Here is a 27821-nt window from a genome sequence, read left to right as displayed (position 1 = left end):
TAACGGTTTCGTTACGGTTATGGTTACTGAAAACATTTTGTTGCTAAATGGTTTTTCGGCTTTGTTTATGGTTACGGTTTGAGTCCCTGCCTATGGCCACAGCTTGGGTGGTTGCCTTGGACGAAGTGCAATGAATAATTGGCTCTTTACGTTTAATAAGTTGGCTAAAGGGTTTCCCCATTTTCTAGCAAATGTACTAGAATACCTGACATACCTAGGAGCAATTTACAAAACATTCGCACTTTCCCATGTAATTTTAGTAGGATGCAACGTGTTATCAAGACACCAATTGTCAAGCTTAAAACTCTTTCCAGTGGGGGGTATAAAAACAAAATTCTAAGTTACAAGATTGTTTTGTTTTATTACACACTATTTTCAGCGTTAGCACTGCATCAATGAGACTGTCACCATTCAAACAATAATCTCAATAATACGTAGTCATGAAACGTGGTTGTTTCATATGACCATCAAACCCCTGCTTCGAGACAAAGCCCTTAATGGAAAAGATAGCTGCACTGCAAAAAAAAAAAAAAACTCTATTCATTAAGAAAAAAATAGACAAAAAATAACACTAAACATGCGCATTGATAGCAGTTCATCAAAGCCAAACAAAGCTAAAGAATTAAGATATGGCACTACCTAATATTTATAAATTAATAAAACAAGAACACGCATCAGAAAATCCACATGCACAAGACACAAAAGAGGCAATCGGCATCTGTGAATTCCCTCCGACTCACGAACAGCAACCCAGCGCGGTTCTTCTTCACTCTGCTGCTTTCGATCCACATCTTTTGCAACCCGTCGACCTTGCAGCCTTCCACTCTCGGCTGCAGCGGGCAGTGGTGGAGGACAGGGTAACCTCAAAAGCGACACTGCTCGGGTGTCAGGCGCTGCGAGCCTAGCAGTCGGCGGGGGGGAACCAATGGGGCCAGGTGTCTTGGATGCGCCGCACGACCTCCTTTTCCTCCGGAGCCGACTCCTCCCGAGAGAGTGCAGCCTGGAAGCACCTTTGCAGCTCAGTCTGCCGGTGGCCTTCGTACGAAGTGGAGCCCAGCACGCGCTCCACCAGGGACAGGTACAGGGGCCTCCTCTGCGCACCAGCCGCCCAGGATGCCTTCTTAGCTAGCACAGGGTTACCCTGCTGTGATGCTTTCGTGCAAGTGGGCACACAGAATGGTTAATGATGAAAATACACCAGACGCTCCGCCTCCAGAAAGTGCTCATTGCGGCAGGCGTGCTTTCGAGATTCCCAAGAGTTCCCGAAGGCATCCAAGGCTTGCATTGGAGGCCACGCCTCTGGTGCATCCTTAGCTTGTCTCCGAGTGTAGAGTCACCAAATACCGACGACATAACTCAAATGCTAAGCATCCTATCGCTGTTGCTTAAAGGGCCCATGAAACGGATTTTTAGTTGGGATCAATCATTTTCGATTGGGATTTTACTAATAGCACATCGTTCGGTGGGCCAAAAAAAAAAAGGCAGAAAGACAAGAGCCTGACTTTCAGTGCGAAAATTTGAAAACACAGGGGACTATTTCGTTCCTCCTCCCCTTCGCAAGCTGTCTGCCTTTTCACTGTGATACATCCGCGGTCCCAAAAGCGCGTCATCGGGTCCAAACGCACGTCACACAAAACCGGACCTCACTCAGTCCCTTCACCTCTAAGCTGACATTGTGGTGGAAGCTACGCACTTGCCGGACCATCAGCCACCTCCCTTTTATCACCTGACCTCAATCTCTGCGCGTGGGTATGCGCGGAGGAGCGTGATCATGTGGCAAGTGTGGCTGGCCCAACGAGCACGAAGCTTCCACAGCACTGTCAGCTCCGGGGTGAACTGGTTGGGGAAAGCAACTTTTGTCTGAATTTTGAGCGACGGGCTAATCTTCTAGGGGGACAATGGCTCTATCCGGGTACATAAACCAGATTCCGAGCAAGAGGGGACTCCCTCTTTTCGTCTTCTTGAACTGTTTGGTGGAATGCGCGATTTATGAGTTGAGGAGGAAAGCTAAACAGGAAAAAGTTGGAAAAGCGTTTCATGACCCCTTTTACAAAACGAGGCTTGGGCAGACAGCAATGGGTGTATGTGCTGCACACATGCAAGTTTATGCTTGACTCGCGCAGCTTTGTTCTTAAGGGGGGACATAAACCTAAGTTTCAAAAATTTTTGAAAAAATTCATTTTTCAATTTTGAGGTTTTCAGTTTTAGAAACTAATTATACACTCTTACACTAAATTTCATAACCATGCGCCAAATAGTTACATTGATATAAAATATTTTCAACACATTGTGAGGCACTAACAAAGTAAAGGAGTTCAATGTTTGAATGCATTTTTCTCAGTTCCACTTTTTGCTGCAAATTTCATACGAAGAAATCTTTTGTTTGAGGATAAAATTATTCTGATACCACAGTCAAGATGTTTCTGAACTGAAATTTACTGGAGAATTGGGCTATCTACTTTATTTTGTTTTAAGTTGATGTCCTCATTAAAGGGAAACTGAAGCGGTTCTGTATTTGAGAAAAAACACTTTAATAGCCTTCATTCTACCTCCAGAATCAGGAATAGCAAGATTATTTTTCAAATTGGTGCGCGGAGGCTTCAGAAATTAATTTTTAAAGTACCGCCGAAGCCCCTCCTTCCCAGGGCGTGACGTCACACTAGGAGTTGTCGGAATCTCTGCTCTCGCGCATCTTCAGCGCCTGTCAAAGCTATGCGCGCGCACTCTTGCTATTTTCAAAAAGGTCAGAAAGAGACGTCACGACTGCCGTCATTGCGGAAAAATATACTTGACAAGCTTGCCATTGCACGCGCTGCCCACACGAGCGACACACGCTTGGCGGCCCAAAGATCCTAGTATGACGTCACGACTGGTCGGAGGTTTTTCGCGTTTTGTTGCTTTTAGTTGCATCTTCAGAGAAAACGAATGTGATGTTCAGATTCACGGGATAAAAATACGCCAGAATTCACCTCTAACTCGTTTTTTTCAAGAAGTGTTCAAAAATTGACATAGGGCAGTTATGCATCTCATATTTCGAGGTAATCACCCTTCCTAAAATATTTACACTTGAGTTATAAAAACTAGATAGCCCAAAGTCCCACATCCCCCACTTTATATTCAAGCAATTAAAATTATGCCTAGTAGCTTCCTTTGCATATCATACATTTCTTAACGAAGAGTGACACATCTTATGCAGGTATGTAAAGTTGTCCTAGAGAACTGAAAGTTTGCATAGTACCCCTTCATCTGAAGTTAAATCTCCCCTGCAAATTTCATTCCGATCATTTGAGTAGTTCAGAATTTCAACCTCTAGCCAGTGTCCCCCCTTAACTGCCAGGATAAATAAGCTATGCCCCGAAAAGCACTATCCCACAACAAGAATGATAGTTAATGTGATAGAGGCAGTTTTAAAAAAAATGTTTTTTGGCAGAGCAAAGTCTCTTCAAAGGTTGACCTGCAGTTCTTGCTCCCTCCTTCTCCTTTTTTACACTTTTGCAAAAGAGAAGCGGAGATGCAAAGAAAAGTGATTTGCAATACGCAAATTCCATGCAACGGGAAGCTGAACTAAATTAATGGGATATTTCCACCAACTCGGTGGCCGTCTTCGAGCAAACGTTTATTTGAGGGCACATAAACTGTCAGTTTCCTGATTAGTGATGCCCCAAGCGGTGCTCTGAGGATGTCGAGTGACTCATGCTTGGAGAGCATGAGTTGTAACGGCTTCACCATCATTGCCCTTTAAAAGTAAACTTGGTTAGAGATGTAGCTTGGCTGTAGGAACAATAAAAGGTCCACACCATACTTTTTACGCATTTAAAGGGGCCAGGAGGCAATCGAAGTTGTAGTGACTTGCTAAAGTATATCTAACATTTCTGTCATCTTTATCTGAGCAGCGTCTCACATGCTCAGCACAAACACAATGCATTCAGCCAGTTGTACTACAGTGGCTCAACTTTTCACCATCATTGTGAACCAGTGTGGCCATACCTTGGAGGTAGACTGACCTCAAGCTGTCTAAACACTTGCGTCCAATTCTGACACGCCGAGCATGAACTCTGCATTTTGGTTGCGAAAGCTAGCGCTGAGCACCAAAATTCACACCCCCCCATTCATGCCGCACAATAAACACACCTTGCAGGTAGCTTTCATAGTACCGTAAAATACCGCAGAATTGCTCACTTTGTTGGAGAGCCCTCTATTCACATTTCTCAAACTTGGGAATCCTGCTAACTATACGTTAAGAGCCCACTTTGACCGGACAAGCACCCATGTCTAGATAAACCCAATTTTCAGTGAATGTGGGGTGGGCAGTCACCCGGTACTTTGCGGTAATCAATTCACTGCAGATAAATAGGGTGTGGAGAAAAAAAAAACAGTGACAGAGCATTCCGACTACAACCATGTCATGCAATGCACATTACGAAATTAATCTACTCCAAACAAGGCTGAAGAAACACATTGAGCCTTTGTAATGTTATAGTGTGCTTGCTCACCTTGTCCCCAGGGGGCAGGTCACTCAGTTGTCGAGCCACGATGTCCAGCAGCACGGCCACATCATTGAGATAGAAGAGTTCGGCCGTGGCACTGTCCGAGAACAGCTCCACCAGGAACTTGAGCACGGAGTTGGGCACACCGCTCAGTTCGTGGGTCAGCACACGGGCAGGGTCGTCTGGCAACAGGGACGTTATGATCGAGCACACTTCAAGATGACTTTTGAAGCGACAGGGCTTCCCATTTGCTTTTGTGACAATGCACAGGTGCGGAGCATTTTTATAGAAAGCAAGAAAGGCAAGCTACCAACGTCGATGAAAGACAGTACTATGTTGTGCGCTTCCTCGACTGTTAAGGGCTGTCTGCGCAGAACACGAGTTCATTCAGCTTTAGCAGACACAATTTAGTGCCCCATAAGCACGCACGCAAAGCAGAATACATAGCAGCAAGGTGGACCCGGGGGGAGCGTTTCCTATGCTCCAATTAGGCGCAAAATCGAGTCCGCAAGAAGTCAAAGGGAGGCGTGGTCTGCGTAGGCAGCCATTTAGAGTTTAGAAGATAATCTCTGAATTAGAAAGGATGAATATGTAGAATGTGTATCGGGATGAGCCTGTGGTGTGGCAAACATTCCGGACAACTGCAGCACTCGCTCAGCAATGAAAGGTTGCACATTATACTATTGGGTTTTCTCTGCAAAGGAGTAAACCCGTGAAAAGTGGTGGACACACCTTATTGGTGACACGCTTCTCTAAATAAAATAACCACCCAACACCACAAGACTAGAAAAAGAACATGGGGACAAACACTAACATTACACCAGGGTTCTCCCCAGGACTTTTTGAGGGGTGGACATTACTGGGGGTGGGGGGGGGGGGGGGGTTTGTCTTTTTGTTTTGTTTTTTGGTTCGTTGCATTTGTTTACCCCCCCCTCCAAGCACTGCCGGCGGCGCGCCGCTGAGATAGAGAAAGAAAAAAAAGAAAAAGAAACACGCCGAGCGCCTGCGCTCTTTGTTTGAAGCAGTGTGGCAGTGGCGGCAGTCAGCGATGTGATAGCGAACAATAACGTGGCGGTGTGGGGACCTGCTGAGTATGACGGCGACAAACTGCAGCCATGTGCGCAGGCAAAATCGCATCGTCATCCCGCGACATAAAAAAAAAAAAGATTGAGCGGTGGGCGGTCAGTTGGAGCGGTGAGCCATCAGTCGGAGCGGTGGGCAAAGCCACTGCCGCCCACCGTGAGGAGAACCCTGCATTACACTAACTGAAAAAATCAAACAGAAACACCCCAGAAAACCTTTACATACATACCCAGATTATGAGAGAGCCATAAATGTATGTAGACCTAATGGAGCCTCTCGCTTTCATTTCCCAGTGGACTAAAGTGTTTTTAGAAAGACAATTATAGTGCCATCTGCACCTGCTTCTAGCTGCATACTTTTAAAGGAGTGATCACAAAACCAGTTTCTCATTTTTTTAACTCAGATTTATATTACGACACTGCAGAAGCATCGAGACATTTCGGCAATGCATTGAAAACTAACTAAATTGAAATTAATGTAGGGCTAGGTGGTCTAATTCTTTTTGTGATAAATTTAAAGTTGGAGTACTAACACATCTGTCGTTATGTTTTGCAATATTCTCTACCTCGATAGTTCCTCTTGTGAGCTGGTTGTGGTGCTTGCCAAGCACGGCCCAGTTACTCAGCACCACTGAGCAGCCACAGTTTCGACAGCGATTGCCTAAAGGTCCAAAGCCTTTGTTCGTGAATGTGTTCTTATGTTCACGAAGGTGATCGTTAAGAAACCTTCCGGTCTGACCTATGTAGAGTTTTCCACACGAGAGGTGAAAGGAGTCCACCACCTTCTCTGTACAAGGTACAAAGGTGTTCTTATGCTTCTTTTTACAGCCGACAGTTGTAATTGGTGGGGTATTTACTTTTTTGCACAAGGTGCGAAGTTTGTTAGGAGCTGAAAAGATGACTTCCAAGTTTATTCGGTTAGCTATTTTCTTCAGTCCGTGAGAAACATGATGAATATATGGCACAATGATGGGTTTCTTTGTTTTGTCTCTTTGCTTTTGTTGAGTGCAAACGTCTTGCCTGCTTTCGTTGTTGAGTTTTTCGGCCACTAATGGAATGGAATGTCAGCAGGATTTTGTGAATGAGTTTTTGAGGCATAACCGCTCGATGCTCTTTTTAACGAGTTCTGAACGTGCCAAGTTGAATGGTAAAAGCGGTTTTTTCCCCCTGGGCTCATAGGACCAACATAAATGGTGGGGTAACATGAAGAGTCGAAGATACAGGAATCTTAAAGAGCATTCGTTAGGAAGTTCATGAGGGATTTCCAAAGAGTTGTTAGTCAGCCCTGCATGTCTCCTTCTTTTGTGTATGTGCTCGACTTGAGTGACTGTTTTGCAGGTGCACTGTTCCCCCTGTACATCATGAGCAACCAACTCGCCCGAACCTCTGCGTTATCACTTTATTTTTCCTAACTTAAATTTTATGGGTGATTCAACTGTGGAATTGTTTTTTGACTTTCTGGATGTCTTTTATAGAAGGTGTTAAGATTTTGTCGACGACATAAAAGGCAAAAAATTTATTTGATTTTTCACTCCCCAAAGTTAGCATAAAATAAATTACATTTTGGAAATTTTGTTTTCACAGTTGCTCTCTCAAGGCATTCTGCTGCTGATTTAGGGAAGAAAAACATTGGATATTACATTAGCTTTCTAACAATAGTTTTCCTAAACAGACGAAGTCAGTGCGTTCCTGATGAAAATGACTATAATTTCTTTTACAATTCATGTAGACAGATGAAACTTTGCACTGCATTCTTCCTTGCAACCGCCAGTATATACTGTAAAAGTATATACTGGCAGTCTTTCTTCTTGGGTACTGTCTTGCCTCAAAACACGAGTACCCTAGTCAGAAAAAATTCTAATTGTTCCGTTGCCTCCTCTAAATGTCCCAGAGGCCAGAATGTGCTCATCTCTTATTTAGGCACTAAAAGAAGGAAAAAGCGGGAAGACCGACCTTCTCGGTTGACGAGGAGCATGAGCCTCTCGGTGAGTGCCCGTGCATCCTGGCGGGCCTTGAGAGCCCTGAGCACAAAGTGGTCGTCCTCCCTCATGTCAAGGTGCAGATTGAGGGAGAGGAGGGTGCCAAGGCACAGCTCCGCCACTTCTTCCTCCGCCTCCGCAGACTCCACTGTCTCCAGCAGGAAGCCCACAAATGCCTCACCCACATACTCTGCAACCAGGGGGAACCGGAGAGAGATTCATGGTCGTACGATCGTGCCAGTTAGGGAGCCCGAGTCAGCGAGTGACCGCGCTCTGTCAGCCAAGTCTGACTCGCGCGAGCATCTGTTCGGAACAATAGGAATGACTGGTGAAAGCGGAGCTATTGCTAACAGCTTATAAGAAGGTCAAGGTTTGTGTGTTTTTGTGCACACATTGCAAGTGAACTGTTTCAATGCCACATTTATTTGAGACCAAATCGCCTCTCATTTCTAATTTGTGTGGTCCCAATTGCCGGGCTTTTAAAAGCACTCCATATATTGCATCTTTTCTGTCACAAGCAAACAATGTCAAGCAAAATTGGTTTCTTTTTTTTCGTTCAAAGCAACACATCTATAAAGTAATTGAGTCTGGATAACTGACAAATTAAATTGTGCCTTGTAGGCACGTCAAAATTTTCAATTGGCCTAGTGCTTGCCCAGAAAAAAATTAAATGACAGACCGTGGACGTTGTTCGGTGGCTTCTCTCCTGTGGAGAAGATGACAGTCAGCAGCAGTGCTGTGTATTTGGTCCTCTCAATGTCTGAAAGAGAGATGAGCCTGTCAAACCTGCTTTCCAGCATCACAAGTCTAAGGGACAATCCTCCAACTCTAAGATGAGATGAAAACTCTGAGATAAGAGAAAAATAAAAGACATGCTCCAGGAGACTTTATCGACACCATAAACATTGGAGGCTACACTTTTTTGGGCAGCCTCTGGCAGAAAATTGTATCCTTCCTGATATTTGACTTGTTGGTGTTTGGTGATCACGGTAAAAGCACAGCAAAAAGAAACTAAAGACAGCAAACAAAAACTATGAACTTCGAGCTGGGAATAACTGACTGCTTGCAAACATTACAATGCTTCTTTTACATCTCTGTCCCTGTTTTTATTATGGCATGGAACACTTTGTTGGCTATGCTCTGAAAAGCAGCATTTGGATACAAGGAAAACAAGCTGACCCCCAACACTATCGAAAAGGCATCAACTATAGGAGAAACAACAAACAAATAAAAAACGCTGCTGCAATTGTTTGCGGCAGCAACCAACACAATTGTTCCACTCACCATCAGAGTTGGCCTGCAGGTCTCGTGCCAGCTCCATGGGTAGTACTGAGTGTAGTAGCAAGGACACCACTTGCAAGTCCAGTTCGCACAGGGTCAGGAACACGCGCAGCATCCAGACTCGCAGCGATGCACGTGGCTCCTGGGTTGATTGCGAACGGCGAACTTCTCACACAGAGTAGCCCCAGCAATCACAAAGCATATTTGGTGATGCACTCGTTTATTTTCCAATTTTCCCATACATCAAGACACACTGGGTTTCGAGCTTTCAGTTTTCAGCACATTGAGCCACAAAGCCAAGTGTGGCATTCTGAGACGCTGCAAAACGTTCGACGCTGTTGTCAGGAATAGAACTGGGTAACGCAGCTTTGGAGCAATCTTGGGAGCAGAAAACACTACAGTGTGGAGCAGGCTGGGTGCAGCAAAAACGAAGTCTTGGAGCAAATTGGGAGCAGCATACGAGGTTTAAAGGGGCCCTGCAAGGACTTTTTTACTGGGTTTTAATTTGCACCGAACCTGAGCGCACTGAACGTAGTAACTTAGTGAAACTTTTCTTTTCCCGAAATTCCTTTTATTTTAAATGTTATAGGCAAATTAGAATTACAAAAACAAGCAAAAAATAACCTCCCTCATGATGTCCTTGGTTGCTTAAGTGGCCGTGAACTAGAGGAGGGGTAGTGAGCTTATCGAGCGCTCACGGCTGCCGCATTCCGTGTCGACGGCACAAGAGTGTGCCACTAAAGCGTAATCTGGCTTGGCTGTATGAAGCGGGCAGCCAGAGCGGTTTTCACTGCATTTGCTGCGCGATTAAACACTAATTCGGCATGACACTTCACTGGCCACAAACGACAGCAAACACGAGGTAAAGATCAGTTCAGAATGAGAGCCACTTCGCGCTCCCATTCCGAGAAACGGCCAAACCGCAAGACAAAGCTTCTCGCCGAAGGCCTTCGGAACGCTCGGAGCCGGTCGGATCCTGCTATCCATACGACCGCAGCGCCGCCGTGTACATCCGAGACCTTTCCGTGTCGGCGCCTGATCCCACTACTCCTTTCTAGTATGCGCCGCCTTTTCCACCGCTTGGCGGCGGGTATGCCGACGGGCCATTTCTTGTTTCCGTACTTTATAAACTGCATTCGTTTCTTTTCTGATCTAAAATACTGAACAAAAACTACTTTTATAAATAATTGAAATGGTTTGTGCCACTTATATTTTGTAGTTTGACCAAAAAGAAGCTTTTAGCGGCTCTGACCAGTAGTAAGCCCAGAACCTAATACGTCACATTTTGCGCGCTTTCGGTACTGCGGGTCGCCCTCGTCGGTGGAGGAGGTTCCGGGTCGTCTGATTAAAATATGACGCACTGATATTTAGTTACTCTCTCCGTGCCCGCTGGCTTGCCCGAGCCCCAGGAGACGTGGAAACCGCAAAAAAGGGATACACTTAAATATGATTGCAGGGCCCCTTTAAGAATGTTAAAAAAGAGGCTAAATGTCACCTGGTTTTCAAAACTCAACGAAATATGGCGTATAGACAATTCCATGTTAACTTAACGGTAGTTTCAATTAATATTTTAGTTGAAACATTTGTCACGAAATTACATGAAAATTACACAAAACACGTGTCACACTCCACGACAGTGTGAAACGTAAGGGAATTGACTTGCCAAGAGGTAAATATAAACAAACAGGTAGAAATAGCTTTCAGCTCATACCTTGCTCCATCACTGCTCGCTCGCCTTTGCTATGTTCCCAAGTTTTCTGCGCAGGGCCTCGGGGTGGGCCAATGCGGGCTGCAGGCTTGCAATACACCTTTCCATAAAAGTGCATTGGGCGCCTTCATTGCTGTGCTTGTGTGTTATGCACGCGCAGTTTCTGGCTGGCTGCGATTGCGAGCCAGTGCTGGCTGGACTGTGATTTTGCATGTGTGGACTGTCATTTTTGCAAACAGTGGAAACGTCTATAGTCATGCAAGTACAGCCAAGAGGGAGGAGCACAAACTTAAATACATCTGAGTTTACTGCAATATGGCAGTGCTGTTTGCTCAAATATTTAGACTAAGTGACTCCAGGACTCCAGAAAAGCACACAGCAATGGCAGTTATACTTCGTTCCAGCTTATGTTCAGACGCAGCCGATGTTACAAGCGCCAGCATGTGACCTTAAACAGAGCATGCACTGCACGAGCGCGCGTTCTTGGCAGGGAGGCTGAAAGTCGGGAGCTCGCGCTTGTAGCATCATCAGCGTGTGGATTTAGACGAGGCAGAGCGACAGCGAATGACTTCAAAGAGGTCTGGTAGCAGAAGCATCGCAATGAGGAATGCTGTAACAACTGTTTGAAGCTGAAACAATGTATAACAATGGCGACCTTCGGGCTTCGGATTCGGATCCATATCCACTGTTTGAAGCTGAAACAATGTATAACAATGGCAACAACCGGTGGATACGGATCCGAATCCAAAAATATAAATAAGAACAAAATTGCGCCAAGTTGCGCCCGAACTGAAATTATAAATGAGCCTCGTCGAAATTAGCCGTCTCGCAGTTTCTGTTGGCAACATTGAATCGGAACTTCCGGCTCAAATGGAATGCCGGTGGATACGGATCCGAATCCAAAGCGTTCCGAGCTTCGGATTCGGATCTGTATCCACCGGCATTCCATTTGAGCCGGAAGTTCCGATTCAATGTTGCCAACAGAAACTGCGAGACGGCTAATTTCGACGAGGCTCATTTATAATTTCAGTTTGGGCGCAACTTGGCGCAATTTTGTTCTTATTTATATTTTTGGATTCGGATCCGTATCCACCGGCATTCCATTTGAGCCGGAAGTTCCGATTCAATGTTGCCAACAGAAACTGCGAGACGGCTAATTTCGACGAGGCTCATTTATAATTTCAGTTTGGGCGCAACTTGGCACAATTTTGTTCTTATTTATATTTTTGCATCAGTGTGGCACATTAAAAGTCATTAGGCGCACAATGGCGCAATCGGCGCAGTAGTTCCATCCCTGTCTTGTGTACTAACGTGAAAAGTGTGCACGCTCTGGTTACAATAGTGCTCATCTTCCTCTGAGCAACTTTCCAGAGCTACGAACTTGAAACTCTGTTGAGGTCAGCACTTAGCGTAAATTTGTATAAACTGCTGGGTATGGTCTTCGAAGCAAACGCAAGGTTCTGACCCCGGAGCCGAGGTTCAATGTTACGCATCCCTTCGAGGAGGCTGAGAAAGTGCCTCAGCAGACTGGAGGATTCACGTGACAGCGCTGCTTACCATCTGGTAATAGAGGGCCAGAGTCGTGACGCAGTCGTACTCGTCCGCCTGCACCACCAGCCTCGACACCCTGGGGTCTGCGTCCACCTGAGCGTGCCCAGATTGAAACGAGAAAGCAGGAGCATGTAAGAGCAAGAAACTAGGCATGGAAAACCAAAACTTAGAATGAAGAAAGAAATAAAAAAAAGTCAAACATTACAATCAGAATTTGACCGTAATATCCCGACAGATAGCCCACGTAAAACTGAAAGCAAATCGGGTGAAAATGAGGAGTGGGCTAACTCACGGTGCGCGATAAAAAAAAGCTGCAAAAATAAGACACATTTACAGTTCTCTGTAATTAGAGCGCAACTCTTGAGGAAAAGGAGGGGAGGGTACGGAGTGGAGGGTATGTCCCTCCTCTTTCTCCATACCCTTCCCTCCTCTCCTGCTACTCTCTCATTTAGCACGAAATTTTCGCTAAAGTTAGCAAAGATTTTAGCGGGGAAATTTAACGAAAATTTTCCCGCTAATTTTAGCGAGGAAACTGAATTGGTGTTGAGGTCATGTGACGTAAAAATTAGCGGGAAAACGTCCCATAACGCAACGCGCATGGTTACGCTGGCGGCGATGCTGCTCAAGCCAGAAACAGATGCCTAAGAGCTGCGCTCTAGAAAATGCTAGTTTAAGATTTTGACCTGCTAAAACTTGCGATCATAGAGAGGGCTGTGAACCAAAAACGACTGACTGTCCTTCCCAGTCAGCAACGTTCGCTTATTCCCCGCCACAGATATGTAACGCTGTTTCTGCCGAGGTCACCACTGGCCAAGGTCCCGCAATTACTAGAAGTGGGCTATCTTTTGGGCGTTTTTGAAAAAAAAACAGCAAATCATGCCAAACATGAAGTTATTGTTCAGAGTGGCGTATCTCTCAAGATATTACAATAAGCAACTCGACACGCAAGGCCACACTCGTACCATCATACTTTTTCCCTTTCATGTTTTTGAGAGAAGCTTCGGGTTTCGAGAGCTCAAAGCAAAAAGCTTGGCTGGTAGTGCCCACCTAAAAGAAGAAAGAAAAGTCGGCACGACTGGAACAAGCGGTGAGGGTACCGTGCCTAAAAAGCGTCGCTGATTGACGCACTTATCGTCCGATCCCACTTGTGTGTCGAATATGGTCCCCAAATGGCAACAAATTACGTCGCGAGAGCAAGCACGTCACGCAGTCGAACGTTGCAATCCAAGCGGTTGGTCGTAGATACGCCTACCAAACGACGAACAGATGCACAAATGGCCGTCGTCGCAGCGTGCCATCTCGCGTCTGCTTTGGTAGCTTCTGTCGACTGCCTGGCTGCAGAGCGAGCTGCGGCCCAACGGTCGTCTGCCGCAGCCACTTCCGCCAGGATCGCCTCAGCCAACAGCACGACACAAAGTCACCGGGCGTAAATGGAGGTACCACAAGCGACGATGCAATATCAGTCGGAGATGGGTTCCCGTCACCATGGCGGCGAGGACGGGGAGAAACCCACCAGGATCGTGTAGAGTTCCTCGAGCAGGCCCAGGATGGAAGCCTCGTCCTGGTGGGTTGGCCAGCTGCGCTGCTGGTCGTCATTTTTGCAGTGCCACAGGCGCCGCAGGAGCAGCTGTAGACGGTCTCCGTCCTGGCTGGCCACCAGGGGTCGCTCGCACTCCTGCATGCGCAGGAACAACAGGCCAATGGCGCTCCGTCTGCCCACGTGGCCCTCCCGAGTAACGCCCGGAGGTCTAGACGTACGACGATGTAGACCCCACTTTTTTTGTCGACGCAGCGAGGGAGAGCAGTTGACACCTTGGACTACCATAGTTCAGTGATGTGATTGGCCTAAGCCGTTTTGGAGCACCTTTTGGAGCAGCCAAAACGGTGCTTTGGAGCAGAAAAAGTGGTTTTTGGAGCAGAAAAAGTGGTTTTGGAGCAGGCAAAACAGTGTTTTGGAGCAGCAAAAGTTGCTTTTGGAGCAGCCAAAACAATGTTTCGGAGCAGTAAAAGTGGCTTTTGGAGCAGATATTCTTAGAAAAATAAACATATTCGTTTTAAGTGCTGAACGAATGAAGGCCACTTCGCTCGCCGCAATAAACAAATTATGGTCAAGTTCGACCACCTGGGAGTCTTTCAACATGTTACTGAAAACACAATAACATGACACATTTTGCAATGCTTCAGTTAAGTTATACATATATATGTTCGGTTATAGATAAATAATAACCAAACTGCACATATTAAAATTTATTTGAAAATGGCCAGCTTATTAGTAAATATCACAGCATTAGGTTGACCGACTCAGTTATAATATAATAAATGGAAGCTGTCTCCGACTGATGAAACACGTAACTACTGCAGGGCAATGCGAAATTGTATACAAGACAAAGGTGCATTAAGACTACCGGGTGCTTTTCTTTTTGCTTTTCGAAACTTTCTACAAGGCTGCTGCAAGACTCGCTTTGCCTTTGGCTAGTAATGAATTCCCACTTTCAATGTCTCCAAAGAGACATTGAGCCGTCCCACAAATGAACAGTGCTGTGGGTGGGAGGCACTCACTTGATCGAATGACGTTTTAGCGAACGCCCACGTTTCACCGAATGACACTTTAGCGAATAGTCGGACGCCGCAAAGCGGCGTTTTCGGGTGGGCCAAATGGGTTCACATTTTTGTAATGAGCCGACGCAGACTGTCGCCACGAAGCGGCGTAAAGCGCAGCGCGGCGTATGGGTTAACGCGCGCCCCCGTTATTCGCTCAAATGTCGCTGTTCGCTAAAACGTCATTCGCTCATGTGGTATGGACCCAAAAGTAAGCAAACTTAAAACAATGGCTTGCAAGCGTCCCGGCTGGTGCCTCTGTCGTGCAGTCATGTCCGCGTGCACATGAGGGCAACTTTGGCAGGCTTTCATTTGCATGTGCTTCGTCGCGCGAGCGGAGGTGGCTGTTCGATCGAAACAGACACCGTGCCACTCCGCTCTGTTGCCAACTGGTTTCCAAAATTGTATGCAAAATACGACAAAAAACAGTCCAGCGGCACGTGCTTTCCTGGCCGGCAGGCGAGGTACAAGCTAAACACACAGAAAAAAGAACCTGAGCGAGTCAGGTCAAAACAAGACATTGCGAGTCAGGGTCAAAAAGCATTTAAGCACTTGGAGCGCTTTGTACAACGACTGAAGCAGTGAAGCGTCAACACATGCCCGCGCCTATCGTTGAATTTTTATTTTTTTTTTTTTTTAAGACGCGAGACGAGACACATGAACGACGCGAGCGTGAAATGAGAGGTGGCGGGAAAAACTATGTAAAACTAGGTGGACGATTGATACAGGGTACTTTTTGTTGGGCGGCCGCTTGCGCTACCTAGCTCATGCATGCTCAATTACGGTACTCAGTTTAGTTTCGGTTTTGAAAGACGACCGAAATTGGTCTTTTGGCGCAGGCTTGGCGCAGATTACCCATATTTCGGCAAAATGTAGCAGGATGTAGCAGGGTTAGCCCCTTGGCGCAGTTTGGCGCAATTGGTGCAGCAATAACATCACTGATAGTTACTCGAGTAACAGCTGCACTATTTATGAACAAGGCCCTTGTTTCTACTTTCCCGCAAAGCACATATACAGCCAATCATTGCATTGTGCATAAATGACATAGCGAATAATTAGACTGAGAACATGATTCTCCATACAAATGCAATCTTCATAGATGGTATCTTTGCACGAAGACTTTATCTGTGTCCTGTAAACTGCTGGAGTCATGCTATCCGCGTTTTCCCTCAACATTCCTTGAGCTACGTATCAGCGTCGCAGCGCCGTGTTTGGCAGCTCTGACACCAAGGCTTCTTTAGTGTAAGCACCCTGGGTGCATCCACTGATGTAATGAAAATGTAAAAGATAGATAATGGAACAGCGCAAATTAAAAGATAATTCTTTCGCGGGTTGGGAAGGAATTATGCGAATGCATTAGTTATGCGAGTTAATACGACGGTATACCACATCTTAGCACCGAGGGTGCAGAGTGCAGGGTCCCCACCTCTGCCTTCAGGACGCTGTCCAGGAGCCCGTCCCAGGGACAAGTACCAGGCAAGGACCGAGACAGGCAACGCAGCACAGCTATCACCGCCACCCGAGACAGGTTATGGCTCAGCTGGGTCTGGCTGCGCACCTGAAACAACCATGCAGACAACACATTCATACTGAGAAATTACTCTTCTCACTTTGCATCCTATCACGCAGTTATATTGGTCGTAAACCTTCCGGTGGACATCCACCTGGTTAGGAATGACAATTAATGAAAGGAAAGTTCTAACCAAAAAATAATACGGAGCCCGACGTTTCAAACCCAGTTCGGCTCCTTGTTCACGGGTGACTGTTTTCGTTCTTGTCATCAACTTGCAAATTGCCCGGTGTTGTTGGCCTCTTTGAAACGGCCATTGTTTCTGTACATGTGTTATGGTTCGTAGCGCCGCGCATGACGCACCGTATACCGGACACATAGGCGCTTGGAAGCGTCCCAGTTGACCGGTTGACATTGTTTTGTGTGTTCTGAGTGTGCCAGGACTCTAATTAAAGGAGTCTTCGCCAGTTTCTTACCGTGCCAAGAATTTCGTATGTCGACGATTGTTTCTGTTAGGTCAAAACAAGTGAAATCAACAATCTTCAACACCACTTACACTCCATCGAACTGGCGATACATTTTAAAATTGAGCTGGAGCCTGACGGTTCTCTTCCCATTCTCGGACGTGCTCACGAAGAGAAAGTCCAACTGTTTGACATTCGAAGTTTACAAAAAATGGACGCACAACGGCCGATGCCTGAACTTCTCGTCCTACGACCCTGCAACGCACAAATCTCCTGTGACTTCCGCACTCTTCAGGTGAGCAATTACTGTCTGCTCCACTGAAGAGGCTCGAAAAAGGTCACAACGATCAAACACAACCTGAAACAGAATGGGTATCCTGCATGGTTTTCAAACAACACACACAAAAAACTTAAACACAATGAAACAGAAGATGCCCCCCTCTCCACCCACCTGCATTTGCGTCCCGTACATCAGGGGTACAAGCGAGACTCTCGCGTGCGTTTTACGAAAATACGGCGTCAGTGCAACACATAAACCGGTGTCCACCATTGGATGCCTCTTCTCTTTTCCAAAGGATCGTCCCTTAAAGAAAAGGCTCAGAGACTCAACTACAGGATCCCCTGTGGTGACTGTGCTGCCTCCTACGTTGGGAAAACAAAACTTCCTAGAACATCTACGCCAGCATCAGAATGACGTCAAAAAGAATAACGTGCAGGGTAGCACGCTGGCAGAACTCGTCCAGACAGAGGGTCACACAATCGGATTTAACAACTGCTCTATTCTTGGCACGGAAAGAAACTGGTGAAGACGCCTTTTATTAGAGTTGTGGTACATTCAGAATGCAAAAAATAATGTCAACCGGTCAGCTGGGACACTTCCAAGTGGCTACGTGTCCGGTTTGCAGTGCGTCATGCGAGGCGCTACGAAACATAACACACGTGCAGAAACAACGGTTGCTTTAAAGAAGCCAACAACGCTGGGCAGTTTACAAGACGACGACAAGAACGAAAACAGTCACCCGTCAACAAGGGGCCGAACTGGCCTTCAAACGTCGGGCTCCGTATTATTATGTTTTGGTTAGAGTTGTCCTTTCATTAGGTAGTTATATTGGTAAGACTGAGGTGCACCATGCTTTCCTCCACTGTGAGAATATGCAATGCACATGCTCAAATTAACCGACAGTTTAGCTGCCAAATTCTATGTGCTGCATTACTGCTCCTTGTCGGGCACTGCTACTGACTCTGATTTAACAAAGCAGGATGTTTTTGTGTCAGACCGACGGGTTTGGGAGACTTGAGGAGGGGATTGCAGCATCGGAAGGATCTTTGTGATCTAATGAAGAAACAAGCTTGGCAGAGTGGATAATGATTCAATATTGCGCACAGGATTCGACCACCACATGCACGGTGGTGAAGAACAGAACTAATCGCCATTTCACTTTAGCTTGGAGCAGAGCAAAGGTGACGGGAACGAGGTCTAAGTTTTGGAAGACATAGGTTCTCTGTGCTAGATTTTGCAGCGGACATTTTGCAAACCTTTCATCCCCCCCCCCCCTTCCCTCCCACATGCCAAAAGGTGTTCTGAAAACCGGATGTATAGATTCCACACTCTGCTATTGTGCTACTGCGATTGTGCGTAGCTGCGCAACTATCGCTGCCGCTCGCCAGAACGTAGGCCGCCTGTGCATGTGCTGCCTGCAGCACTCGCATCGGCCCCTCGTTTTAACGTAACTTCGGGGCTTGTACTATTGACAATCCAACTTGTGTAATCTGCTGCTGGGAGAAGTCGCACATTTAGCGTCTTTTATTTTACGCTGTGGTCAAGGTTATCTTTCAAGGAGTGTCAAGGTAGCAGTAGCAGACGACAGAGGCATAGGCTTTAGGCAAGCATGCGAGCAGGTGAGCTATGCTACCCTGTTTCTTCTCTTTAGTGCCACGTGGTAGATGCTACAAAGGCAAGGAGGACAATCTCGCAACTTCTTACGTGCCTCATACTCGCCCCTTTTTTTGCAAAGTATTTATTGCCCCACTGGGACAAAAAAAGAATGTGCACAAACTACTGACTCTCGTCCATGAGGTTGGCAGGACTGTAGATCACTCTTGAACATCTACGTAACCCACTCCAAGAGACGTTAGATGACAAGTCCAACATTTACGCCCTGCAAAATTATCAGGGGGTTCACCTGTTCTATGAGCTCCGCAGCCAACGTTGGAAGTTCCGGGTGACTTTCTTCACCGCTGGAAGTGGGCACACGCTTGTCCCGGGGAGCAACTTCAAACTCTGCTCCAGCCAGGTTTTCCGAGATCCACTCCGAGTTTATCCTGGAGTACTCTTCTTGGAGGAAATCGCTGGGTGACTGGTGGCCCAGGGCAGTCTCCCTCGGCGTGTCCCTCACTGGTCCTGCCCCAGAAAACACCACACTCCTAGTCAGTAAAGTCTACAAGCTCCAGCTTTTGAGAGACAACCAATAGTAGAATTTTTGCTGCACTCTGATCTCGAATATAGAAATTTCTCTTCCCAGATACCTAATAAAAAGAGCACTGAAGTGTATATAGGGCTTTTCCTTTGCAGGTTGAGTTTCATTTCACAAGCGAAAATTCAGGTCAAACCAGGTAAGGTCAGCATCCCAGCTTACATTATAGACCGTCGGCAACAAAGGCAAGCAAATACTATCATCATTGCGGATGTATCATTCACAGGATAATTTGTTATTGTGATACGTGAAACATATACGTGACAGGTGTGATTATTATAGTTTTATTTAGTCACCTTGATTTCTACCTGGTGATGTTGCAATTGTGTCATGCTGCAGGTCACTGTGATCATGGCAGGCAAAATGGTAATTCAGCATTTAAAAGCTTTTGCGCCTTGAAAGAGCAAATAACTGTTGTTTGTTTCGTTAGTTCAACACCAAACAATGTAAATTATGCACCATTATTGTATGTTTTTTTAACAAAGTTCTAAAGTAACTGTTTGTCAAAAATACCTTCGCACGAACTCCGCAAGCTTTCCTTTAGGTGGTGTAACCGCCTGCAAAAGTAAAATAAAAAAAGGTCAACAGCAGTAATTTCAGTCAGGAAACCAGATAATGTTACACCTTCAAGAGTGAGAATGAAGATGAGAAACCCCCAAAAAGTATTGATCGGAGACACAAGTTTGGAGGTGGACAATTATAAACCCTGAATCGCTGGACATGTTCATAGTTCCATATTGACAAGGCGACTACCTAATATACCGGGAGATGCACCTCCCTCAAAATATAACCCACCCCTATTTTGGGCTTGATTTTTTATACTTTTCTTCAAAACACAGAAAGATAGCCCACTTCCAGTAATCATAGTGTTCGGGTCAATGGTGGCCTCGGCGGAAATAGGGTTAGCTAGCTGTGGTGAGAGAGAAGCAGATGTTGCTATGGTAGTGAGAGGAACTCATATGCTCTGCTAGTGGAGCAGAGTGAGGCAGTGATTTAACACAATCTCTACAAGCTACGGAGAAAAGTGGGCACCGTAATCATAGGAGAAGCTACGAAACACTGGGTTTGGTGGTAGATGGTATCTTGTCCAGCAGAGGCACCAACATTTGTTTACTTTGCACAGAGCTGCTTTGAAACATTTCTGTTGCTATGAACACACCATAAATTACCAAAGCACCATTGCACATGTAGGTTTCAAAAATGAAGCAGTTTAGTCAAGCTGATTTATTACATTAACTGCACAGTACAAAGTGAAAAAGCTAATTTCTCGCCCCCTGGAGACATTGTTTCCTATGCTCCGTTTAAGCAAAATCTTGGAAAAGGGCAAAATCAACGATCTGATTGAGCCAATCTGAAGATGGGATGAAGACTGGGACAGCTCTTCACAGCAGAATACTTTGGTGGCATAATGCCTTATCTAATACTCTAACTGGCTTACACACATCTAGCATTCACCTTCTAAGCTATGCTGTTTTTGTGTTTTTCATGAGACTACTACTTTTCCGAAAATGAGGTGGTGGTGCTATAATTGTAGACCAATACTGTAAATAATTCTTTTTGTGCTAAAATCTACTTTTCAATAATTTAGCGACCTAAATAATATTGCAAAAAATAGAATCCATAAACATGTTTTTCTGTTATAACAAAAACATAGCATACCACCCTCACACATAAAAGTTTATGCCTGCAAAACATTTCTGAACACCACACTTTGCTGAATTCTCTAAATATTAAGCCCACCAAAATAAAGTTCATTACAGTATACTCTTCTCTGCAAGCAGTACATTTACAGTTGCACTAAAGAACAGCCTAATAAGTTTCCTAAATTGTTTTAATTAAAAAAAAAAAAAAGTTAAGAAGGCAGGAAAGTTTTTGGGGAGCTGGAAGACATAGTTAGGGATTGTGTACCACCAGATGCTGTGGTTTTGGGAACTGTTTAATAAGCATATGTTTAAAGGGTGATAACAAAGAACGTTTTGGGAACTGTTTAATAAGCATATGTTTAAAGGGTGATAACAAAGAACTGGCCATGCTTGGGCCTAGAAGGCAGGGTGAAAGCGATCTTGCTAACGATGCGGCTTCCTTTATACACCCCTTCTTTTGTTTGTTTTAAAAATTCATTCAAGCCGGTGCCTTCACTAGCATTCCAGTTTATGCGGTGGTTGTTGTACCGTGTCCATGTGTTGATTGAGTGTCTGTTTCACTGTGGTTTGTTCGACCGGACAGTGGACGGTCCATTTCTCTCTGAATTGTAAGGTGTACGTGGCTGTGCGACAGTGGGTAGTGTTGTCTTTGTGCCTTCAAAATTTGCCTTGATAGGTCTAATGAAAGACATATTTCTCTGAGGTTGCCCCTCAGTGTCTTCACAATAAAAGACCTTAGGTGGGGCGTATTTCCCACAATTTATTTTTGGTGACTGTCGAATAGTCTGACTTTGGATCCTTCGATCATTTTTGGAGTGGGTGTGCATGAATGTCTGCATACATCTTTTGCTTCCGATGCAGTGCTTCAAGCTTTTCTTCAACACTGTTAATAATTTCAGGTTTCAGGAGCTTTGCACAGACTGGTAGTGTTGTATCGGTTCGACAACTGAAAAGACTTTGTGCTGGTGATCCGAGCCCTTCGTTTCTCCGCATGTTGCTCACGTTTAGTAATGGCTTGTGTATGTCTGTACCGTCTATGACATTTCTTTATCATGTTCTTGGCCACTTGCACCGCTCTTTCGGCTAGTCCATTCGATTCTGGGTACCTGGGACTCTATGTTTGGTGATCAAATCCCCATTCTTTTCCAAACTCTAGGAATTCTTCTGCTGACAAGCAAGGTGCATTGTTTGACTCAAGTAGCCTTAAAACATTGTGCATTGCGAACCAGCACTCCAGTGTTTTGACATCTGCTGATGTTCCACTTGTTAGCGTTTTGAAGCTGATGTAGCCTGAGTGGCTGTCCACTATCACCAGATTGGTCTTTCTCGCACAGTCAAAGAGATCTGCTGTGACAATTACCCACAGGAGACTTGGTACTTCTTTTGGCAGCACTGGCTCCTTTGTTGGCTTCTTCTGGCTTGCTTGGCATGTCGTGTAACATTCAACAAACTCCTTGATCTGCTGTGACATTCCAGGCCAGTAGACAGTTTCTTTGGCTCTCTTGATGCCACTTCAAATTTCAAGATGTCCCTCGTCTATCTGTTGGAGCAGTTGCTTCCTCTGGGTTTAGGGAATGATTATGAAGTTGCCCTTGAAGAGGATGTCCTCGTAAACAGCAAGTTCGTACCAGAATGGCCAAAAGAGCTTCATTGCTTCTGACTGTCCCCTTGTTTTTTCTGGCTAGCCTTCGAGGGTTGCTTCAATGACTTCTTGTAGTTGTGGATCTTGTTATAGGTATCCGTTTTAACTCCTCCAGGGTCGTTGGAGCTATAGGAATGACGGCCAACAGTTCCATGTACTGTCCTGCGTGGCCGAATCTGATGTTTCTTCTGGTTTGCAGTCTTTGCTCAAGAGGTCTGCAATGACCAGCTCCTTGCCTCTTGTGTAGACAATTTTGGTGTATAATGCTGCACATCAAGCTGCAGCCTTTGGAGGCGTGGTGGGGCTTTTCCCAGCGGCTTTTGGCTGATTGTTTCTAAAGGTTTGTAGTCCGTTTCTACTATCAGAGGTCATCTGTACATGTACTGATGAAACCTTTTACAGCCAAACCTGATTGCCAATGCCTCTTTATCTGCGGGCGATAGTTTTGTTGCGCAGAAGTCAGTACTGCTGAGGCATATGACACTGGCTTTCCATTTTGTGGGAGCGCCGCACGAAGAACTACCGAGCTTGCATCAACTGAGACTGTCATGTTTCCATTTACATCATACCAGAGGTTTTTCCAGGAATTGAAATTAGAGGAGGGGGGGGGGGTGTCTAAATTTTTAGGGGGGCATTGAGAATATAGGAGTCGTTGTGAATCAAGTGGGTGCTTTCGGAAAAACGGGGGGGGGGGGGGGGGGGGGGGTGTTTACACCCCATAGGGGGGGTTTAGGGAAATCACTGCACCATACAACGCCAGTGTTAGAGACTTCATAAAGCTTCTTTGATTTCTTTTAGAGCAGAGCTCTGTTCCTCCATCCATAGCCAGTCGACGTCTTGTATGGAAAGTTGTGTTTTTTCTACCACGTTTGAACAAATTGTTTTCAGTACTGTAGCATTCCTATCAATCTCAACAGTTCTGCCTTGTCTTTTGGCTCGCCAATCCTTTCAATGGCATTCACATTTTCATTGTCAATTCTCAGTCCTTCAGTGAGCATGTAACCAAGGAACTTCACTGTATAGTTTGGTCGAACACACACTTTTCTCTGTTTATCTTTGCTCCTGCCTCACACAGTACTTTCAGAAGAGCGCACGTGCTTTTGTAGCTCTTCGCTGGTCTTGCCGTTGACCCAGATGTCGTCCATAGAGTTCACAACCTTAGGAAGGACTTCAAGTAGCTGATGACCTGTTGAAATACTTCTGATGCTGTAGCTATTCAAAATCACATTCTTGTGAAGCAGTATCTTTCCCAGGGCATGCTAAATGCGAGATAGCTCTGTGTCTCTCCCGAGACTTTTAGTTGCCAAAACCCTTTTTTCAGGCCAACATTGTGATATGAGGATTTCTGTATCTGGGTGACAACTTTGAGGGTTCTCAGGGGATATTGTCTTCTCAGCAACCCTCGCTGAGTTCAACTGGGTCCAGACAAATTCCGAGTTTTCCTTGTTGTTTAACTACCACCATTTAACTGCTGAACAGCGTTGGTGGCATGACTTTCTTTACGATTCCTCATCTTTCCACGCTGTCAAGCTTTTTACTTACTTCATTCATCAAGACGTATAAGATCTTTCTTGGTGGCTTGTATTCCAGCTTTTGCACTGCGGCTTCCTCGATGTCAGCTTTGTAAACATAGTCTTTGATACAGCCTATCATCTGAAAGATGCCGTCGTCAGCTCTCGGTGTTTTAAACAGACGTACACGCTACACCAAGTTGGGAGTTTCTCATGCTGTCTGTTCAAGAACAGGTGTGACTGGGGTATCCCAAATGGTAAATGTCAGTCTTGTCTTCTCACTACTAGCTTCACACAATTCTTGGGCTTCCCACACAACAGAAAACTTGTGGTTAGTATAGGAGACAATGGTCTTTACCTTTGAAGGTACCATCTTCAAGCCCTCATTTCTTGCTTCTTGCTTGGGTAGCACATTACAGGCACTCCCGTGTCCAGTTTCATAGTAACAGTCTTGGCACTTCTGAGCTGAAGGATTTCTTACCATTCTGATTTTTTCTTGCTGGCTGCAGCTCTGAACCCGGAGACATAAATTTCTTCATTGTCCGACTCTTGCTTCTCCAAGGCATTCCCAACCTCACAGATTTTTCGCTTTCCACGAATTGCACACTGCAGCAAAATGGCCTACTATGCAACACGAGTTGCAGGTCTTGCTGTATGCAGGGCACTCTCTGCTGCTCCATGCCGATACAAAGTACTTTGCAAGGCTTTCTCCAGTCAATTTGCCGACTTGGGATTTTTTTTTTTTTTTGTCGTCGATTGCATTTAGAGCTTTTGTTTCTTTTGCTGTTATTCCTTTCAGCTTTAGCGTTGCCTGTTTGCATGCTCGGCACAAGTGGACGGATTTCTTGAAGTCAATGGTCATGTCGCCAAAAGCTTTTTGCGAACATTGTCGTTCAAAATGTTCACGATGATGCAGTCCCTTAGGATCTCGTCGGTCAGGATTCAGAATTGGCACTTGTTAGCCTGCAATCTCACTGTTGTAAGAAAGTTATGAAGCTCTGGCCTTCTTGTTGCTTCATTTTGATAAGTTGTACCGCTCATAAGCAGAGTTGATCTTCATCGTGAAGAGCTTTCTGGAATTCTCCTTGATGCTGCAAACGTCTCGCAGATCCTCTGTGCTTCGGACTTGATCGGTCATGAGGTTTGCGACTTTCACTTCCGGCAGTCTTTGTTGAGCTGCACTGCGGACAGATACCAGTTGTAGCTTTGAAACTCATCTTTCCAATCCTTGGGGCCCAGAGACGCAGCAACCAGAGGCTTGGGAGCTTGGAGCCCATTGTCCATCACCATTTTCGTTTCCCCCCACCGCTGCAACTACATTGAAGCACTTTTGAGAATGCTGTCTTCGGTCTTGCGCAATTGTTTCTTCTCTGTCTTGAGTTCGTGTTTGACAAAATGTGATAGTCTTGGGACATGTTTAATAAGCATATAAAAGTGGTAACAAGGCCAATGGGCTCCAACCTGCCTCCGAGGCCATGCTTGGGCCTCGAAAGCAGGTTGGAAGTGATCTTGCTAGTGATGCGGCTTCCCTTAAAAATAGGGAGTGTCTACATCCACGCGCGGGGATGCAGCCAAGTTGGGAGGAGATAAGGCTCCATCAACGCACTACGTCACTTCCGGTATGGATGTGCTGCCCTCCCCAACTTGGCTAAGTCCACGCAGGAATCGACTTCCGGGCTGTGTGCGCTACAGCTGCAAGCACGAGCGGGTAGTCTGCAGAAATCCAGACTGCACGAGTGTGCGCGCAAGTCAAGAACGGAACGGAACGAGTGTGCGCGCAAGTCAAGAACGGAACGGAACGCAAGTCAAGTACGGAACGGTGGGCTCGCACTTGTCCTCTTCGATGCACATTAGCCCACACTAAAGGCCTGTTCATACATACAGCCGAGCGCTACAAGCATAACGCTGACCAGCGCTGACCTTGCACTAAGCACGTGCCGACGGGAGCGTTCGCCAGCTTTGTATCGCACCGTCAAATCCATTGCTCGCGGCAGACTGTAAGTAGCTGACAACACGTGAGCAGCGCTACATTAGCGCTTCGCTTCATGTGAGAACCGACCTTAATAAACCTCGAACCAAGCCAACCACAGACACGACGAAGCCTAACCGCCTCGCCTCGGCAGCGATACACACATGGGCAAAGGCCCCGGAGGCTCCACCCGCACCAAGCCAACCACGCCCACACCCACGGATGGCACGCACGCCACCCCCACGTGTGTGACTCTTGGACAACATAACTATAAAGACATATATTGATAATATTTTTATGATGCATGATATTTGCTATTATTGTGAGAAAACAGTAAAATATTGATAAATTTTCTAAAACTTTGACGGGGTCATGACATATTCACTTTAAAACCACAATAAAATTTGACCTCTTTATTTTAATATCCTAATTTACTTTTAATTTAGAAAGCATAATATGTATATAAAAACAAGTTATGTCGTTATATTATAAGTCACGTGACCTTTTGCTTGGATGGAGCCTTATCTCCTCCCGACTTAGCTACGTCCCCGTGCATGGATGTAGCCTCTGCCTTACACATACCTTATCAAGGGGGTAGGTTTGTCTGAGGAACCTGATTTAGTAGTTAAGTGGGGTTGGACAGGTAAAGCTGGTGCATTTTTACTGTCCCTCTATTTGCAACCCTTAACAATCAGCTACTTTGACCATTACAAGTGGTCGCACAAAACCCCAGTACATAAAAGATGTGATGTTTTTCGTATGCTGATTTCATAGTGCTTTTCATATGTAATAGCGTTTTATCTGTACTTGCTTGCACACAGAAAAATAATTATTTCGAAAGGTGTCACGAAACAACTATATATTGCCCCCACTTTCTTACGAAGGAAAAAGCACCTTGATTAGATGAGAACTCTGTCTTGTCTAAGACAAGACGACGGGTCGACTACAGAAAGTGGAAAGTTGACTTACAAAAGAGCGTTACTGTACCTAAGCGCTTTCCTCTGCAGGCTCATGAAACTGGTGTTGCCCTCATCTAAGCTTGAAGTGCTGTTTTGCAGCGCCTCCAGTGTTTTCTCGACAAGTTCCAAGAACTGTTCCCTATCGCTCTGAAAACAAAGAGAGGGCGGATTCAAATTAAGACGAGGACACCAAATGCTGGAAACCGCGTCGAAAGCGGTCAATACATGTTAGTCGAAATATACATCAAATTTCAGTGTCAGAACAGGTAACCGGCGTTTCCGAATAATATAACATTGGCATTCTGTCTTGGTAACAGTTCAGGTATGCTACATTATAAAAATTCGCTGAAGCGCGAACGGAGGATTTAATGCAAATAAATACACTTGTCAAAACGCCCTTACCTCTTCGCGCAAAATATAAGTGACCGGTACGAAGCCCGCAATTCCCTTTTCACTAACGGCATAGTACCAGTTAGGATCTTTACATAACTGCTCGATAACAATAAATTTCTCATCTTGTTTGAAGCTTAGAAGCCGCTTGTCTTTGCTGTCAAAATCGTACAAAGACCTAGCTTGATACGCAGACGCCATTGCATCTGAAGGCTGCCAAGGTTGTGTGGAGTTCTTGGGAAACCCACTCATCTTGAGCAACGAGGGGTAATGCCAATCAAGTTGGTTAAAAAAAATAACAACGTAATATTTTCTGAATATTGTCATAGTTTCACATTGTATCTTAACCACAGGCTTTATATTAGATCAAGGAATTTACCTAACACCTATGCAGTTTCGGTTTCGTTTTACACTCTATCGTCTACGTTTACGAGACGCTATTATATGTCGAGCCAAATTACGCTGCTAGAAATGCACCAAAAAAATTTTTGAGCTATTCCACTCTTTGAAGGTGGTTGGCCAGCGAAACTGTAGAGCACCACCACAAATGATTCACCAAGAGACACACAAAAG

The 27821-nt window shown here is 45.5% G+C and overlaps 1 protein-coding gene across 1 annotated transcript; it reads right to left on the bottom strand.

Moving 5' to 3' along the window:
* Positions 1-352: 352 nt before the first annotated feature.
* On the bottom strand, positions 353-27449 carry LOC8052815 (NCK-interacting protein with SH3 domain). The gene is made up of 12 exons (XM_040503927.2): positions 27261-27449; positions 26869-27005; positions 19648-19691; positions 18844-19061; positions 16113-16244; positions 13602-13763; positions 12095-12181; positions 8833-8971; positions 8228-8308; positions 7523-7738; positions 4494-4669; positions 353-1093 (listed from the first exon to the last, which is right to left on the bottom strand). Exons 1-12 carry the CDS (start codon positions 27447-27449, stop codon positions 902-904), a joined length of 1773 nt encoding a protein of 590 aa, XP_040359861.1. The 3' UTR covers positions 353-901.
* Between the last annotated feature and the right edge of the window lie 372 nt (positions 27450-27821).

The sequence above is a fragment of the Ixodes scapularis genome, unplaced genomic scaffold (assembly GCF_016920785.2).
Source record: "Ixodes scapularis isolate PalLabHiFi unplaced genomic scaffold, ASM1692078v2 PGA_scaffold3__209_contigs__length_174095766, whole genome shotgun sequence".
Classification (NCBI taxonomy): domain Eukaryota; kingdom Metazoa; phylum Arthropoda; class Arachnida; order Ixodida; family Ixodidae; genus Ixodes; species Ixodes scapularis.
The sequence above is the reverse complement of the archived record's forward strand: the minus strand, read 5'-3'. Positions and strand labels throughout refer to the sequence as shown.